The sequence below is a fragment of the Limulus polyphemus genome, unplaced genomic scaffold (assembly GCF_000517525.1).
Source record: "Limulus polyphemus unplaced genomic scaffold, Limulus_polyphemus-2.1.2 Scaffold3389, whole genome shotgun sequence".
NCBI lineage: Eukaryota > Metazoa > Arthropoda > Merostomata > Xiphosura > Limulidae > Limulus > Limulus polyphemus.
The window spans coordinates 68,485-84,373 of NW_013668999.1; the positions used below are offsets into that span (position 1 = coordinate 68,485).

The window sequence follows — 15,889 nt, forward strand, 5'->3', positions numbered from 1 at the left end:
GGTAAGCATTCATATTTAGAAATGTGAAATATTTTTAGTATAATGTCAGTAATATATTTTTTTTCTTGGAGCTTCATTTTTTTTTGTTTGATCAGCAAAGTTTTTTAAGACATTGAGATGCTCACAATACACACACAGTTGAATGTCCAGAAATAAAATATATATGATATTGTGACATGGGTTTCTGTTTACAAAATTAGGAACATTAGTAAATACTGAACCATTTACAATATATGTGACGTATACTGCTTTTTGGGACTTTCCGTCGATTCTTTTAATTTGTCTTGCTATACAAGACAGTGATCCATCCTAAGTTAAGTTCTTTCTCTCTCTTCCTCAAGGACACTAGGTTTAGAAGATGGAAAGCAAGAGAGATTGATGAAGAATATTTTTTAATCATACAAGGCAAGAAGCAATTCAGAAAATTCACCTGTGTCTTTGAGACAACTTTTCTTTGAAAACAAAGGTAAACAAAAACTTGGTTATTTACACAGACATGTCTGGAATCCTGTAGAATGGCTTAAGTCAAAAATTACCATCTCAGTTTGTGGTTTATACATACATAATACACTACTACATAATATGGGCAGTAAGTTAACTAACCACACTAAATGGGTAATTCGTCAGTGTTATTGCCTGTAAAAAAAAAAAGAACTTTATAAGGGATATCATTAAAATAATGCAAAGTAGTTACATTTATAATGTTGGGATTCTACAAGTTCTCTCAAGAATTAACAAACATTCACCTGCTTTCAAACTGTGTAATACTGTCAGTTGAAGCACTCAGAAAACACAATCAATTTCATTTTACAGTATGTGCTGTGAAAAATAAAGTTATCAAAAATATACTTGTATTTTGCTACCTTTGGAATTCTTGTATTTTTAAAGTGGAAATATCAGTGTAGTACCTGAATTAGACAAAAAAAAGGATTTATTACTTTTGAAGAAAACATTTTAGAAGTTGAAAGATCGAGCTTAAGAGGGAAAAACAAGTGACAGTAACATGCATGTATACATAAAATTTCATCATGGAGTTGAAGAATATGACCAGTATTGAAAAGGAGAGTCAACAGAACTTCAGAGCTAATTTTACATTTGAGTCTAGAGCTATTTGTGGTGCTAATATTATACCTAGAGAGTAGCATGTCGGGCCCATCCTTTTAGGTGTTTAAATTTTAACTTGCAAATGCAACTTTTGAGAGACAATGAATTACAAGGTTCTGCAGTTTGTTTAGTAAATGTAGATTAGAAGTTTGCATATTTTTAGGTGGTTGCCTCCAACAAGGATCACATATACACACTGTTCTTTTCAAATATTATCAGTATAAGGAAAAATTATAAGATCTTGATTGAATAAAAAGTTTTAGGGTAAACACTTCTCAGTTACTTGACTCCAATGCAGGGTAATGTAAACTATGAATCTATGGTTTTTCTTTTTTTTTATTGTTACAGACACATGGTACATGAAATAATAGCTGTTTATTTTCTTGTTCTTCAGCCTTTTTTTTTATGGCCATCTTTGTCAATCTGTATTAAAAACAAGTAAACCTAAAAATATTAAGCATTATAAAGAGCTTGGCAGTACATCCAAAATAATTAGATTTTAGCTTGTAAATGTATGGGAAGTTTTAATTCAGGTTGGAACTAATGGCTCTTTTCATAACTAATATTTATCTAGACCTATTTAAAAAATAATACAAGAGATTTGTGACTGATGTCATAAATGTGAGCTTCAGCATTTTCTGATTGAACGGTAACTAACCAAATGAAAATTTCATTACATACATTGATTACATAATTAGGTCACTGTTTTTCTGGTTAGACAGAGTGTTTTAAAAATCCATAATAAATAGTGGAACATCTTATAACATGTTACTAATACTTGTTGTATATTGGATTCTACATAGCTTCAAATTCCATAAAACATTATATAAGTCACATAAAAATATTATAGTTCATGAAATTTAAAAATTAAATAAAGGATTTTTCAAAAAGTTACCTTTTCATACAAGATGATGATTAGTACACCTAAAATTGATTTTTCATTGTTGCTTTTTCATTTCCTGTATTCAATATTTGTCCTTGCATACGTTCACGCACTTCATATCGACAAGAAACCATTTCAACTCACCATGGTTGCACAAAAGAGTTGATGCTGAAAAAATGTATAAAACAAAATATACACTTTGTAAGATTCTAAATTAGTTTTCTCCCATTTTAAAGTTCCTGTCTGAAGGTAGTCAAAAATAATAAATTTTCTTTTCTTACACATATTGGTCAAATACAGTACGTAGCAAATAATTATCCCACAAAGCAAACAAAGTATCTTCTTTTGTTTTATGTTTTTCATTATAGCAAGAAACTTGTAATCATCATTGTAAAAACCATAATTAACACTGACAGTCTCTGTCAGTGCTGTAGCACGTCGTTGAACTTAGAGATCCAAGCAACATTAAGTTGATTTTGTATTTATTTTTCATTTACAAAAAAAATTAAAGTTTTTGAGTAAATATATTTCTCGAAGTTTCTAAAAAACATGAAAGCTAGTATACATGCACTATAATAACAAGTATTTGTTGATACACTGTGCTATACATTTACTCCAAATATATATGGAACAAGTAATTAAGGTGAATAATTTAATACATTATCAATTTATCCCAATTGGGATAACATGAGTGCAGTTTATATACTGTGTTATTTATATAAGAACATGAAACCAAAAAAAAAACTTCTGTAATTAGCTTATTTATTAATATTGAAGTTACTGCAAGTCTTTATTAATGACTTGCAAACTTTGAATACCCATAATAGTTGAAAATTCCATGATAATCATATACTATGTGTTCAGTTTTTGCCACTATAGCTACATTTTTTTAATACCCCTAAAACGGATTTACTACCAGGTCTAGGGAATGTATGCTGCACCATTAAACAAAAATTTTTAACAGTTGTATAACTGAGTTGGTTTCATCTTGTACTATGAAAATTGTACTTCTCATCTTATAACTCGTTTCTGAATAACGAAGAAAGAAAGCTAAAATTATTTTTAAATGTTTCACTCCTCTTTTTAACTTTTCCCAAGCTTTCAGTTTTTATATATTTTTTCTAAATATTAAACTTGCTTAGCTTCTTTCTCTCTCTCTCTCTCCATTGTCATTTTTAGTGTTATTAAATATGAGTGACCAAAAATATGGAACTGCTTGTAGTATTACAACTCAACTATATAAAAAAGAAAGAAATTGATTTGCAGAAAAGAGTTGGCCTTTGAAAGAAAGTTAGAAAATAACAACCAAACAAGTAATTAAACAAAATTAATATCTGAAAATGTTAGACTTACACTATTTGAAATTAAATTTAAACAGTACTTGCTTGTCGGGGTATTTACAGAGGAACTTCAGTGTTTCAGAAGAAAATACATACACCACCAAATTGTATGTGAAATGAAATATAAGTAGGAAGGTTTGCTCATCAGTAAATTACAAAAAAAAAAGCATTGAAACTAATGAGAAGAAAAGGAAAATCTTATCTGAACACAACAGTGTGATAAACATAAAACAAATGAAGATACAAAAAATAAAAACCTATTTTTATTAGCCATATCTATGTAGAAAAATCCAGGATGCCAGTCAATTAATAAACGTTTCTAACTGGAATACTAAAAACATCAACTCTTAAAGCATTTATGTGCATGAGTCCTACTCCCCAATCCTTGTCTAAATCAAAAAGGCTGTGTTATAAAAGAAAAATTAAATAGATAATATTTATATCTGTGTATAAACTGTTTGTGTAAGTACCATACACACTCAGTGATGTATTAACAAAAGCAGTTTATGAAAACATAGATATAACTTAGAATTATGTGACATATCAGTCCACTTAGCCATTTCTTTTCAGATGAAGAAATACGAATTTTTTTGTTTGGATCAAGTAATATAGCACTTGAAAAAGAAATACCGGTATATGTATGATAATACAGTATTCTGGTACAATGCAAAATAATACACATTTGTAAATGTTACACACTTCAAACATATAATTGCTTTTATTTTGTGATTTTCTATATTTTATTTCTCATCTGATTAGTCAGTTTTGAATAATGCAAGTTAAAGTTTTAAATACTTCACTGGCCTTTTAAGTATCCTTTTATTTAATGTTAAATTAACTTAATCTCTCTTTCATGTCTTTTGTTTATCTTTAATAAGCAGAAGGTTTTGTGTTTCTTATTAACATTTTCTGATCGATAATGAACTATCTTAGAAACCGTACTAAAACATAATATTACTTAATAAAATGAAAGAAGTCAGACGATATGTCCAAGAGAAGCTGTGGAACTACGTTATACTTCTGAATAATTTTTGATATGATCATAAATGAAGGAGAACTAATATGTTATCTAATGTTGGAAACTGAGGATTAATACCCTCCATACCATATGATAATAATTAGATCTTGGGCAAAGTTTTACTGCTTGTTATACATGAAAAAGCAATGTTAAGATGTGTATATAACAAAACACCCTACACAACAAATATGAGCGTATGTCATTTTTATTGGTTAGCGAGTAAGACTGTCATTGCAAGTCTTTTAAAAAGTAATTACTACAACAGCAGTCCACTGTTATAACTTGCACTCTCAAACCACTTTATGTAATATAATAAAAACATTAAATAGCTATGTGCTATCATGAACATACTTTTTATGATCTTAGCAAATAATTTGTTGACATACAAACTGAAACCAACATTTAACACCCTAAGAATAGTGAAGTATCAGCACTTATTGTATATAATTAGAGCACATAGTGATATTGGATTATGATATATATAAAAGAGCTACACGTATTGTATTATTTGTTTCTTTTAAGAAGCATTTATGACACTGACTGGGTAACCATACAATAATGTTTTGTGTTTTTTTTATTCTTAGTAGAGGAAATAAATTTTTTGAGTGGTTTTATTTAGCTGTATAACTAATTCAATAATATTTAAATACTATAAAAATAAGTTAATTTAGTTGTTTGTTTAGCTTAAGACAACAGGAAGTAGGAAGCAAAATGAAGTTAATTATGAAAAAACTTGTGTTTTGGTCTGCTGTAATACTTTTTGTCACTATTTTTTTCATATCCCCAAATCATTTCTTTATATATTCCAGGAAGGTAAAGATAAGAGTAGCTTATTTTGAATTGTTTTTTATGTACTTCAGCATGAAACTAAAAGACAAGAATAGAAAATATGGTTGAATACAAGATTTATTTATGACATAAAAGACAATATATATACAAAATATGAATGATGACTTGACTGAAAGGAACTTATTGTGCTGTTTAATGAAGCATTTGTTGTGTTCCTCATCAATGTAACTCATGGCCAGGACTTTGAAACTTACTTGACGAAAAGTAGCTTTTGTATTAATTAAGTTTGAAATAAATCCCCTTACGTTGAGAAATATCTACCCTTAGATGGCTTGTATTTTACTAACATTTCTTGGTAAATATAAAGGGTTAAAATAACTCAGTTAAATCTCTAAATAAAATTATTGTCCAAAATGGCACTGATTCAGAAAAAAAGTTATGCAGCTTAACACAGTGATGATTTAATCAAATACATTGTACAAGAAGTCATGATTGTGAAATAGTGTTGCAAAAGACATTTTCAAATCACAGATTAGTGTTGATCAATAAATTTTGTTGTGGTATGATTAAGAATTTGAAAATTCAAGGAACCATTACATTGCTCATTATGCTTAGAATTGCAGGCTAAGTTATTTTTCAGGCATTTCACAGTTTTATTTATTTTGAGAGATCGGGAATAAGTTAGAATGGCTGAGAATGTTCTTAAAATATTACCACAGTGGCTTAAAATGCAGCAAAGTTAGGATTTTTGTCACATGATGTCATATTGGCATTGGGTTATCATTATAGTGCAAGAAATTCATGTGATTGAATTTTGTATCATAAAGAAACAAAAAAGACATTTCAGTTAATCTAATGCATATTCTATGAACTGTTCATATGACAAGAGCCATTGGAAGTGCTTATGGGTACTTGCAAAGGATTATTGGAAATATTTGAGAGGAAGAAGGAACCTAATGTTTATTTTATTTTACTCTCATGACTTATATGTTGCAAGGCATTTTTATTGCAAAAAGTACATTGGAATGAGTGTAACCATTAAGAAGCTAGGGACTGGAATATCTTGATGAAAGTCTGACCATGAAATCTTTGGCTTTGTATTTACCACAAAACTTTTTCTTATAATGACATTACATAGATTTTATAACTTTTTTTTTTCTCATTACTTGCAAGCATGCTATACCAGATTTTTCTGTTCTTACACATGTTGATTCAGATATCAATACTGTTTATGATCAGAAGATTTTTTGTATTTAAAATATTATTTATGGTACAATTCAAAATAAGAGATTTGGTTTTAAAAACTGTGTACAAAATTTTAAAGGCTCTTTGTGACAAAAGTAAAGTAACCAATCTTAAAACTTAGCAAATTTTTGAATAAAATTTAGAGGAAATGTGTTCATCCAATTTCTAAGAAACCCTATCAACTGAAAACACAGCTGCAAACAAAACTACATATTTGCTCACAAGTTATAAAATGTAGTAATCAACAAGGAACTCTAGTTAGAAAAATTACAAAATATTATTTAACCAATCTTAAATTTACCACAGTTAGAAAACAATTTAATGTCAAACTGTTTAAGGAATATACTTATAGAAAAAATACATGTTCTTTTTTGACAGTAATAGGAGGTAAGGGTTAACTGATGTGTTATCAACTTAAAACAAAAAAGATAATTGATCGGTGTATGCTAGGAAAATTTCAACTTTGACTTGTGGAAAACTAATGTTTGTAAGCAAAGTACATATGATCAAATTCACAGTGTTGTCAAGTAGACATTTTAGAGTCTATTTTGAAGAACACATTTGTGACCACTGGTGGAACTTAAGTTGAACCTTCTTTGTGACAATAAAAAAATAACTTTCAGATTCTTAGAAAACATTTAAACAGTACAATTATCAGAGCCATACCACCTACAAACATTATAGAAATGTTTTGTGATTTAATACCTTATCCAGTATGACCATAAATACTTAGAATGGTTTTGGCAAAATATTATTGTCTACTGTAAGTGATTTTGAAATCTGTAAAGAGAACTGGGAATCTCTAGACTTTGATGTTCTTCTTCAGAGTTTATTGAACACAGTACAGTAAAATAGGGTTTTAAGGATAATATATAAACTAATGGAGAGATAATCTACAAGAAGAATTTCTTTTTTTACTACTGTTTGAAAAGACAATCAAATAATCCATTATATTGCTTCAGCATTTTATCTGATGTACCACAAGTTTTCCCTAGTGCATCATTAAATATAACATTCTATCAGTGGCGAATTAAGTGTTTTAAAGCTGAAACACTGGATTTGTGTGTTTTGGGGGTAATAGAATACTTTGATATATATGTGCCAAAATTTGTTTTACACGTAGTTTCAAACGCCAAGGACATGTTCTTTATACTGCAAAACAGTAATTCTTGTTAGAAGACCTGTGTCTGTTTCAACACTCCACGTTATTAAATTTCCTGTGCTAAATTCTGTAAGATAGTTTAATTAGTAATTTGCTGGTATAGTTTCAAAGTGGGGGGTGTTTTTTGTTTAACTAGTTTGGTTACTTTTAGTGTTTATATGATTGGCAAATCAAATTTGAAAATTTCTGGCTCAACAAATAAAGATAATGGTAAATATAACTATTTAATGAAACGTGGTTAGGGTTAAAGAAATTTATTGCGGCCATTTGTTAAGCATTGGGGATAATATACAGTGGGTCAGAAATAGTGTTACTCATCGTTGACTGAAGATTAGTTCCACGTTAACTATATTAGCGTTCGCTAATTGTATGATTAAATTTGCCGCATTTTAATTTCATCTCTTATAAAAAGATAGCAAAGGAAAAGAAACAGACCCATAGTATTTAGAAACAACTTTCTTTTGTTTTTTAATGAATTTAATTTTGAAGAACTACAACTTTTCTTAACGTCAAGTATAAAAGTTCAAATATTACTACTTTAAGTGAATGTAACCATATGTTCTCTTGCTCCTCTCATCACTTACGGTTCGAAAGCAAAACTAAAATTTACAACAAATCTATGCACATAAAAGTCAGCTGAATGGGAGAATGCGTCAGATGGGAGACAACTGCTGGAAAACAAAGCCATGGAAGAACCTGTGTTTGGATTGTGAGTGTGGAAAGACAAGTGCTCACCCAAGATGGATTCTTTCTTCCTCTCTTTCTGGCTTTCTAGTTGCTGGGGTTAACTTTTTACACCTTATTACACACCTGTTAATTTACACGCACGCTTACGAATAGCTGAGAAATTAACAGTTTGGTACTAATTAGGTCACGTACTAAACATTGCAAAGAGTTTTTAAGATTTGAATTTTATCTAAGGAGCTTCTTCTCTTTGTTTGGGATAATCGTATCTTTTCTATTTGTATTCTTAAGTTTTGTAACTAACATCCGACAACTTTTAGCTGTTTGTAATATCCTCGTCAATATTTTATATCTTTAAAAATAATTACAATTTTGAGCAACTCATTGAAAAGTCTAAATTTTGCTTACGATATTTTTAGGGTGTAATATTGTACTATTAAATTATGTACGCTAAAATGGAATGACTTACTCAGAGACTACTACAACTGGTTTAAGACGAGTAGATGCTTTAATAATGTGAGCACTTGTAAAAATTTATCTGTATTGTTTAAATCATAGGATACACTCGTATTAATATGCAAAAATATTAAAAAGTGCATTCTAGTTTACCAAGGTGGTGTGAAAAAACAACAACAAAAAAGATTGAGTCACTACTTAAATTTTCTTGGTGCTTATCAAAGTTATTAGATGGAAGTTATAAAAGAAAATATAAACAAGATACCAAATGCGAGTGCACTGCCTAATTTCTTTTGAATATAAAATATTCATACGTCATTCTCAGAAGCGTTTGTGCATATCATAGTAATAATAGGTCGGTGAATTTTTGATGTTGTTGTTACTAGATCTTATTCAAATTCTGCAAACTTTTTTAAGTATTGTAACATTACACGAAAAAACAAAGATTTTATTTTTCAAATTTCCAAATATATAAACCTTGTAATGCAGCAAAAGTTACTTCATGCTTGACTTTGAACATTTTCCATAATTATGTTTTCAGTTCAGAATTGTTTATGTTATCAAAAATTATCCTCATCCTGTACAGATATACCTAAAGTTAAAAAGAAAACTGTGCTTCTTCAATTCTGAACTTAATTTTGTTAGTTGTCAGTAGTATTTTTAAGTCTCACTTTTGTTTCCATATATATAGCTAGAAAACCGATGCCATCACGTGTTTTATGCTAGTTAACTTGGGCGAGAGGCAGTGTTTTATATTATTTATATTCAGTGGCTTTTGTCGTCCAGTTGTTTAAACTTTTCTTTTGCTCAAATTGCGGAGAACAAAGATTTAATTTTACGAGAATGACGTAACAAGTTCTAAAAATTGGTTCTTTAAAACTGAATTGTATATATATATATATATATATAATATTGCAAACTACACTTATTTAGCCTTCAGCCACCTCAGTGGTAAGTCAGCAGGCTTACGACGCTAAATTTAGGTTTCGATACCCGTAGTGGGCAAAACACAGATAGTTCATTGGGTAGTTTTGCGCTTAACAACCAAATCAAATTGTCGTTCAAGTGTGAATACAGCCGTTTCAAAATACAAACAGTTTGACTAGAGAAGAACTGTGCTGATGCATGCACGGGGTTATTGCTTAGTAAAACTGCTTTGTATTTTTAATTGAATATCACGAGAACATCGATTTTTATTTACATTTTATTCTACTACTTGAAAATTTAGAAATATATACCTTAGAGACCATTCGTGATAATTATTTCAGAGTTTATACTAGTTAGTTTAGGAGGGGGGATTATGTTGATATGTTTTACATTTTTAGTTACCCAATTATTTAAACTTTTTTTATTTTCAAAACGCGCAACTGAGGTGAAATTCTATTATCGTTTTCATCAAAAGTACAAATAATCATAATCAGAAGCTTGTACAAAAGTGAAATAACTTGAAATAAAAGTACATTAAACAAACTACAAAGTTGTTGGATTTAGTTTAATAACGGTAACCACCAGAAATTCAGCTCTCTCGTGACGATACAACATTGTTGTTTAATATTAAAATATAATTTTTCATGTATCCCCGCAACTCAAGTGTAATGCTTTGTTTATTAATATATGTGTGTGTTTCTTAGAAGTAAGAAACTGAAATAAGAAGTTTTCAAGCAAATAGAAATAATTTTGGATTTGTATACATAATAATCCTTAAGGTTTAAATTCGTACATTTTAAATGTATTTAATGTTCTGAATTTCAACGGTTTATTTAATATAAGTATGTGAAGGGGAAATGTAAGATAATACACTTTATTCCATATGATGTTGTATCTTGATTGTTTTTAATGGAAACGAGTTTTCGAAAACGAAAATATCAAGGTAATGCTGGTCCCATAGTTTCCGAGTGGTTTTTTTCCCAGTCAGAATAACTAACTTCTGTTGGCACTGTTCCACGTGTAATAGCGTTTCGTGAAGACGCTTCAGATGATAAACTAAAACGTTTTAATTAAACATGCTTTCTTTTTCTCGCGACTCTTTTAGTTTTGAAAAGCAAATTATAACATCGGTGCAGGTAAAGGTCCACTTAAACTGGAATTACGTCATATTTAACAATTGACCAAGCACGTGGAGGAAAACAGCATTGGAATAAACTTGTTCGTTTTTTTAATCTGAGTGTGAAAGAGATGAGTAAGACATCATCCCAGATTGATTGTCGATTCTTCTTTCTAGCTTTAGGTACACATCTATTTTTAATACTCCAGCATTTAAAAAAATTACCGTGACAGACTAACTTGCTAATATATTCTTCTACATAGATATGCCTATGGAATTAGTATATGGTGTGTATGCTTAACACCACATAATTTAAATATTGGGATACCGTTTATAGGTATTACATATTACACTCCATATATTCGTAGGATCTCAAGTTAATTGATGGTGTCAAATTTTCTAAATGAACCATATTGCGTTCATTACATAGTTTTCAAACAGGTTATTACGCATACCAATCATACCATATGTTTTTATCAATTTTAAACTTGTTTATATATATAGCCATTTCTGGTTTTGTCTAAAAAACTGTATCGTAAAGAATTACATGTTCACCATTGTTTGACGTCTAGCTAATAACAAAGTATTGTGAAATACTTCGAAGTTAGAATCAAATACTGAGGGGAAAATGCTTAGTTACCTTATATTACTTGAGAAAAACACCAACCAACAATTCTTGAATGTAACACATTTTTCGTTTTGATTAAACTTAATCATTCTTAGAAACGTTAACCAATTTTTTTCGAAGGCTAATTAGATAGTTTTTCATTCTTGGAAATTGGAATTTTTGCTGTCGTTAGAAATAAATTCTTGTACTGAAATTGTGTGTACAGTGAAAAACTGAAAGATTCGCACGTGCGCAGCCATGTAAAGGTTTTTACGCACTTTTAAATAAATTACTGAGGCTACTACATTGATTACGAAGTTGACATTAAATTTACTTGTATCTAGTTAATTAGCTTTCTGTATATATTATCCGCGTGTCTAAAATAATAGTACGTTATGGAAACAAGTCGTAAGTCAAATATAACGTTTATACTGGAAAGTTATACTTGAAGTTGTGTTTAATATTTCTCCAACCGAATAACACAACTAACACTGAGAAGTCCTTTTAAAGTTATAATGACAAACTACAAGTTTACTGTAGCTGTTAGTAAAGTCTAAATCGAAATACTTATCTGAAGAACTTATCATGTTGGAATTTTGTCGAAATTAATGTCGCAAAATAACATGCGTTACTTTTTTTTTCTGTTTTGTTAGTGAAATATTGTGCCTATGACATATTCAAACCGATATCATATCGTGACTCTTAAGCCTTTATTTGGAGAACTATAGTTTTAATTTTGAAGGTTTACTTGTTTCATAATAAATATATGAAAAATTACCATAAAAATGTTTGGAAATGGAAGGCTTTAGAAACTGTTGGGAAGACGCTTTTATTTAATTTTACAATATTTCAAATTAAGGCTTCTGTCATGTATTTAAAATACTTATGTCGTTATCGAAATGTAAATGTTAAAAAGGTTTGGTTTTGATAAGCTAAGAGCTTGTCCTAAGTCCGTTAATTGTTTTTTTTTTTTTTCAAATGATGCATGAAGGTAAGAACAGTACCAATATATTATAAAACAAAGAACCAGGGGTGAGAACATATTCCTACCAAGCAACTTGCAGAAGTTATATACAGATAACTAAAGATGTAGCCAAATCATTGAAAACACTAATTATGTGGAAGAACATATACTTTGGAGTAAACTGGTTTATGTAATTCCACGTATTGGTTTTCATAAAATGGGACCGTGTACTCAAAATACTGACTCAGCATCATACGTATCGTTATTCCTATTACTTGAAATTGACAATGAGAGTTGGAAACTAGCTTATTAGAGTATCCGTTTCGATGTATTTTGAATACAAACTGGTAGTGTTAATTTGCCCATCGTTTTCGTTAATAGAGGATTTAAGCATTCACAGTATTTGTACAAAACTAGTACAATCAATAATCGCTGAAAAAAATACTAAATGCTAAGGTATAATCAAAAAATGATTTTTAATGTGTGATGTAAATTGTCAGGATAAATAACACGCAAGGTTATCTTCTGTTTCAGAGATAAAGCTGGTTTTGAAAAACAGAAATGAACTACTCAAAATTGACTAATAATTAACAGGTATTTACTGCTATCCAACGTTACATTAAACATTGGAATGTTATCTTAGTGCACGAACAATAGGTTGCACATTATAAACATTATACTGAAGTATCGCAATGTATTTTTAAATTGTGATCATATCTGTAAGAAAATTATCCTTCTAATCGTTTTTAATCTTATCTCTGTATATTAGAATTTTGCAATCTATTAATCATCGGCAGTAAACTTCTTCAAACTAGTGTGCAGTCGGAGAGTGTTTGCTTTCCATGTACGTTATTTTAAGCGAGATATTCCAAGAGTTCGTCTCTATCTTATATTGTAATCTTCTTCATGTAAGAAGTTGTCTGTTTTATATACAAGTTAAAACAATATTTTTTAGTTTCCTGTTCTATGCATTTTTGTAGTCAGTGACTGTAATTTTATTAACCTTATACAGAATATTTCAAAACACTGCAACAAACTGCAATACAATTTAAACATGTACTCCTTGGTGTCTGTAGTAGACCCCCTCCCAAGGGGGGGGAGGAGTAAAATGAAAAGTGTTCTTATTTTTTTATTTATTGTATTTGTTTGACTTAGCGTATAGTTTTCTGGTCTGCATACATAGGTAATGCTGAAATAATTGCTAGTGACAATACGTTGTACACTTTGAAAACATAGTGCACGCTTTAAAAATCGTGTACACGTATTAGTAAAACCGTACGAATGAAAGCAGGTTGTTATTATGCCACTATTGCGAAGTATTGCAGAGCAAGGCATATTGGTTTGCCCCTGTGACCCAATCCGTTCGTCCCGGTCTTGTGGACAGGATATTTTAAGAGTGGATGGACGGATTTTGACCAAACTTATATAATAGGTACTACATACAAAATTGTAGACCTTTTTAAGCTCTGAAGATCAAAGTCAAAGGGTCACTAATACATAGAAAATCTTCCACAATCTTGTGAATGTATTTCATTACAGGATGTATGGATATTGACCAAATATATATATTTATTAAAAGAACAAAACAAATATAACTGGTAATAAATACAAAGTTCTAGACCTAATTAACTTCTGAAGATCATGGTTCAAGGGTCAAAAGGTTATTTAGACTTAGAAAATTCGTCCCAATCTTATGGACAAGTATTACTTAAGCATAGAGTATTACATTAGTGGGGCATAGGTATTTCATAAACACAATTTGCATTTGTTAAATTTGGGTATTATATATTATACTGGAATATGTAGAACGAAAAGAAAACATAAAAATCAAAATACTTATCCAAATCAAACGTTTGAGCGTGTGCTTTAGTTACGGGCAATACAGAGGTTGAACACGTTATACTAAAACAATTTTGGAGCCTCATTACGTGTGGTCATGCTCTGTTTGACGACCGTGAATCTGTAAAATAACCCTGCAACATAGTTTCCACTCCAAAAGTCTACGTTGTAGGGATGTCATATCCATAGTATCCTACTACTTCGTGCATGTTTTCCATAATTCATCTAGTGTATGAGAACGACGATTTCCCAACGCCAAGTTCAACAATCCGATCGCACACAAGTCAATGGGTGATGTGTCCGAAGTCTTGACCGGTTTGTTTTCGTATGGATAAGCAGGAATACCCGTTTCCCCCTCGAGGTATTTGACGGTTGAATGAATATGTCGTAGAGGTTACATACGCGTGAGATTTGTCGCCTTTCCAGGTGGAGATCCTTCTGAGCATGTGGATGACTTTTATGTTTGTGGACTCTCATTTGTTACAAGACGCCTCACTTTGTTTACCACGATAGGGGTGCAACTTTTTGTTGATTGGGCCTGGTATCACAAGTTGATCCATGTTCATTTGTTTTTCAATAACACGAAGTACAACGGGTATATACTTGGAAGTTTTAAACCTCCTATATGAACACATTTTTATGATCTGAGTGTATGAATATTTCGTATCGAAAGAGCTTTACATATACTTCCCAATGTGGTCAATTTTCTGTGGTTTCACACTACATACGAAATGTCAAATAACATCAAAATGTAATTCTGATAAATTCCGTTCCATCGCTACTTTATACAGGTTTTAGTTGTCTAGTGACTTGTTGATTTGCACATTCAGCTTCTCGTACAAGTTGTAGTCATGCTTATTGCCAAGTCTCACGTTAATATTGTGGATTTAGTAGCGTACACTTTTTATTTTAATAAAGTATTCAAGAAAGAAACTGCGATACAAGTTTAAAATCTCAAATTTTGCTACATTCTAAATTTTTAATTATATGTTGATATCTTCCAACATTTCAAAAGCATCCATCCTATTATTTAAACGTTCTTATAGTATACCCTTTATAACAAACTTTCGTATAATTGTTTACTTTGGTCACAATAATCGTTACTGTTTTCTGTATAAACCGACTGTGTTATAAACGGACATTTTTTGTATGTTTACGGCCATTCTTATTAATTTGCAAACTGACATTAAATCTTGTTTGTCCAAATATTCCCCTTCTTCCCTCTCTATACTTATGAAGTTAAAAAAAACATGCTTCTCTCTATCTTTAACTGCACACGTGTCAGTACAAGAATCTAATCTTGTTTTGACATGTTTTATATTTAAAGTAAACCAAATGCTAAATCAGCAAATGGTGCAAGAAATCTTTCAGAATAATAAGTTTGAAAGATTTTTAACACATTCTTTTAAAAGACAGACTGAAAAATGAGTTTTTTCTTTTTTTATCATTAGCAAATGAAATGCCAGCAATTTCAATCACTTGATTCTTTTAAGACAATGGTTATCAAATTGTAGTTCGCAGTCCACTGGTGGTACGAAAGGGCCCTTCAGGTGGTTCGAATACTGGTCCAAAATGCAAGTCACTGACGCGCAACGCCACGGCCGAGGTCATGCGAGAGAACAGAACAGGTGGGATAGGACCGGTAGGTGATCCACTAGGTCTTTTGCTACGCCGAAGCGGTCTGAGGACGAAAAAGTTTGAGAATCACTGGTTTAAGATTAAAACTACGTTATACAAGGAAAGACATTTTGGCT

At 30.5% G+C, this 15,889-nt stretch overlaps 1 protein-coding gene across 4 annotated transcripts in view; it reads left to right on the plus strand.

The window, feature by feature from the left end:
- The window catches only part of LOC106469273 (RNA-binding protein 12-like), a 61,884-nt gene that overhangs the window by 23,541 nt on the left and 22,454 nt on the right, over positions 1-15,889 (plus strand). For 3 of the 4 annotated variants that reach the window (XM_022397747.1, XM_022397745.1, XM_022397746.1), the window contains 2 exons: positions 342-466; positions 15,650-15,777. In XM_022397747.1, coding sequence (XP_022253455.1) covers positions 15,745-15,777 — 33 coding nt within the window. In that variant the 5' untranslated portion in view covers positions 342-466; positions 15,650-15,744. The remainder of the gene's footprint in view (positions 1-341; positions 467-15,649; positions 15,778-15,889) is intronic. The other variant, XM_013929758.2, reaches the window with a different exon arrangement.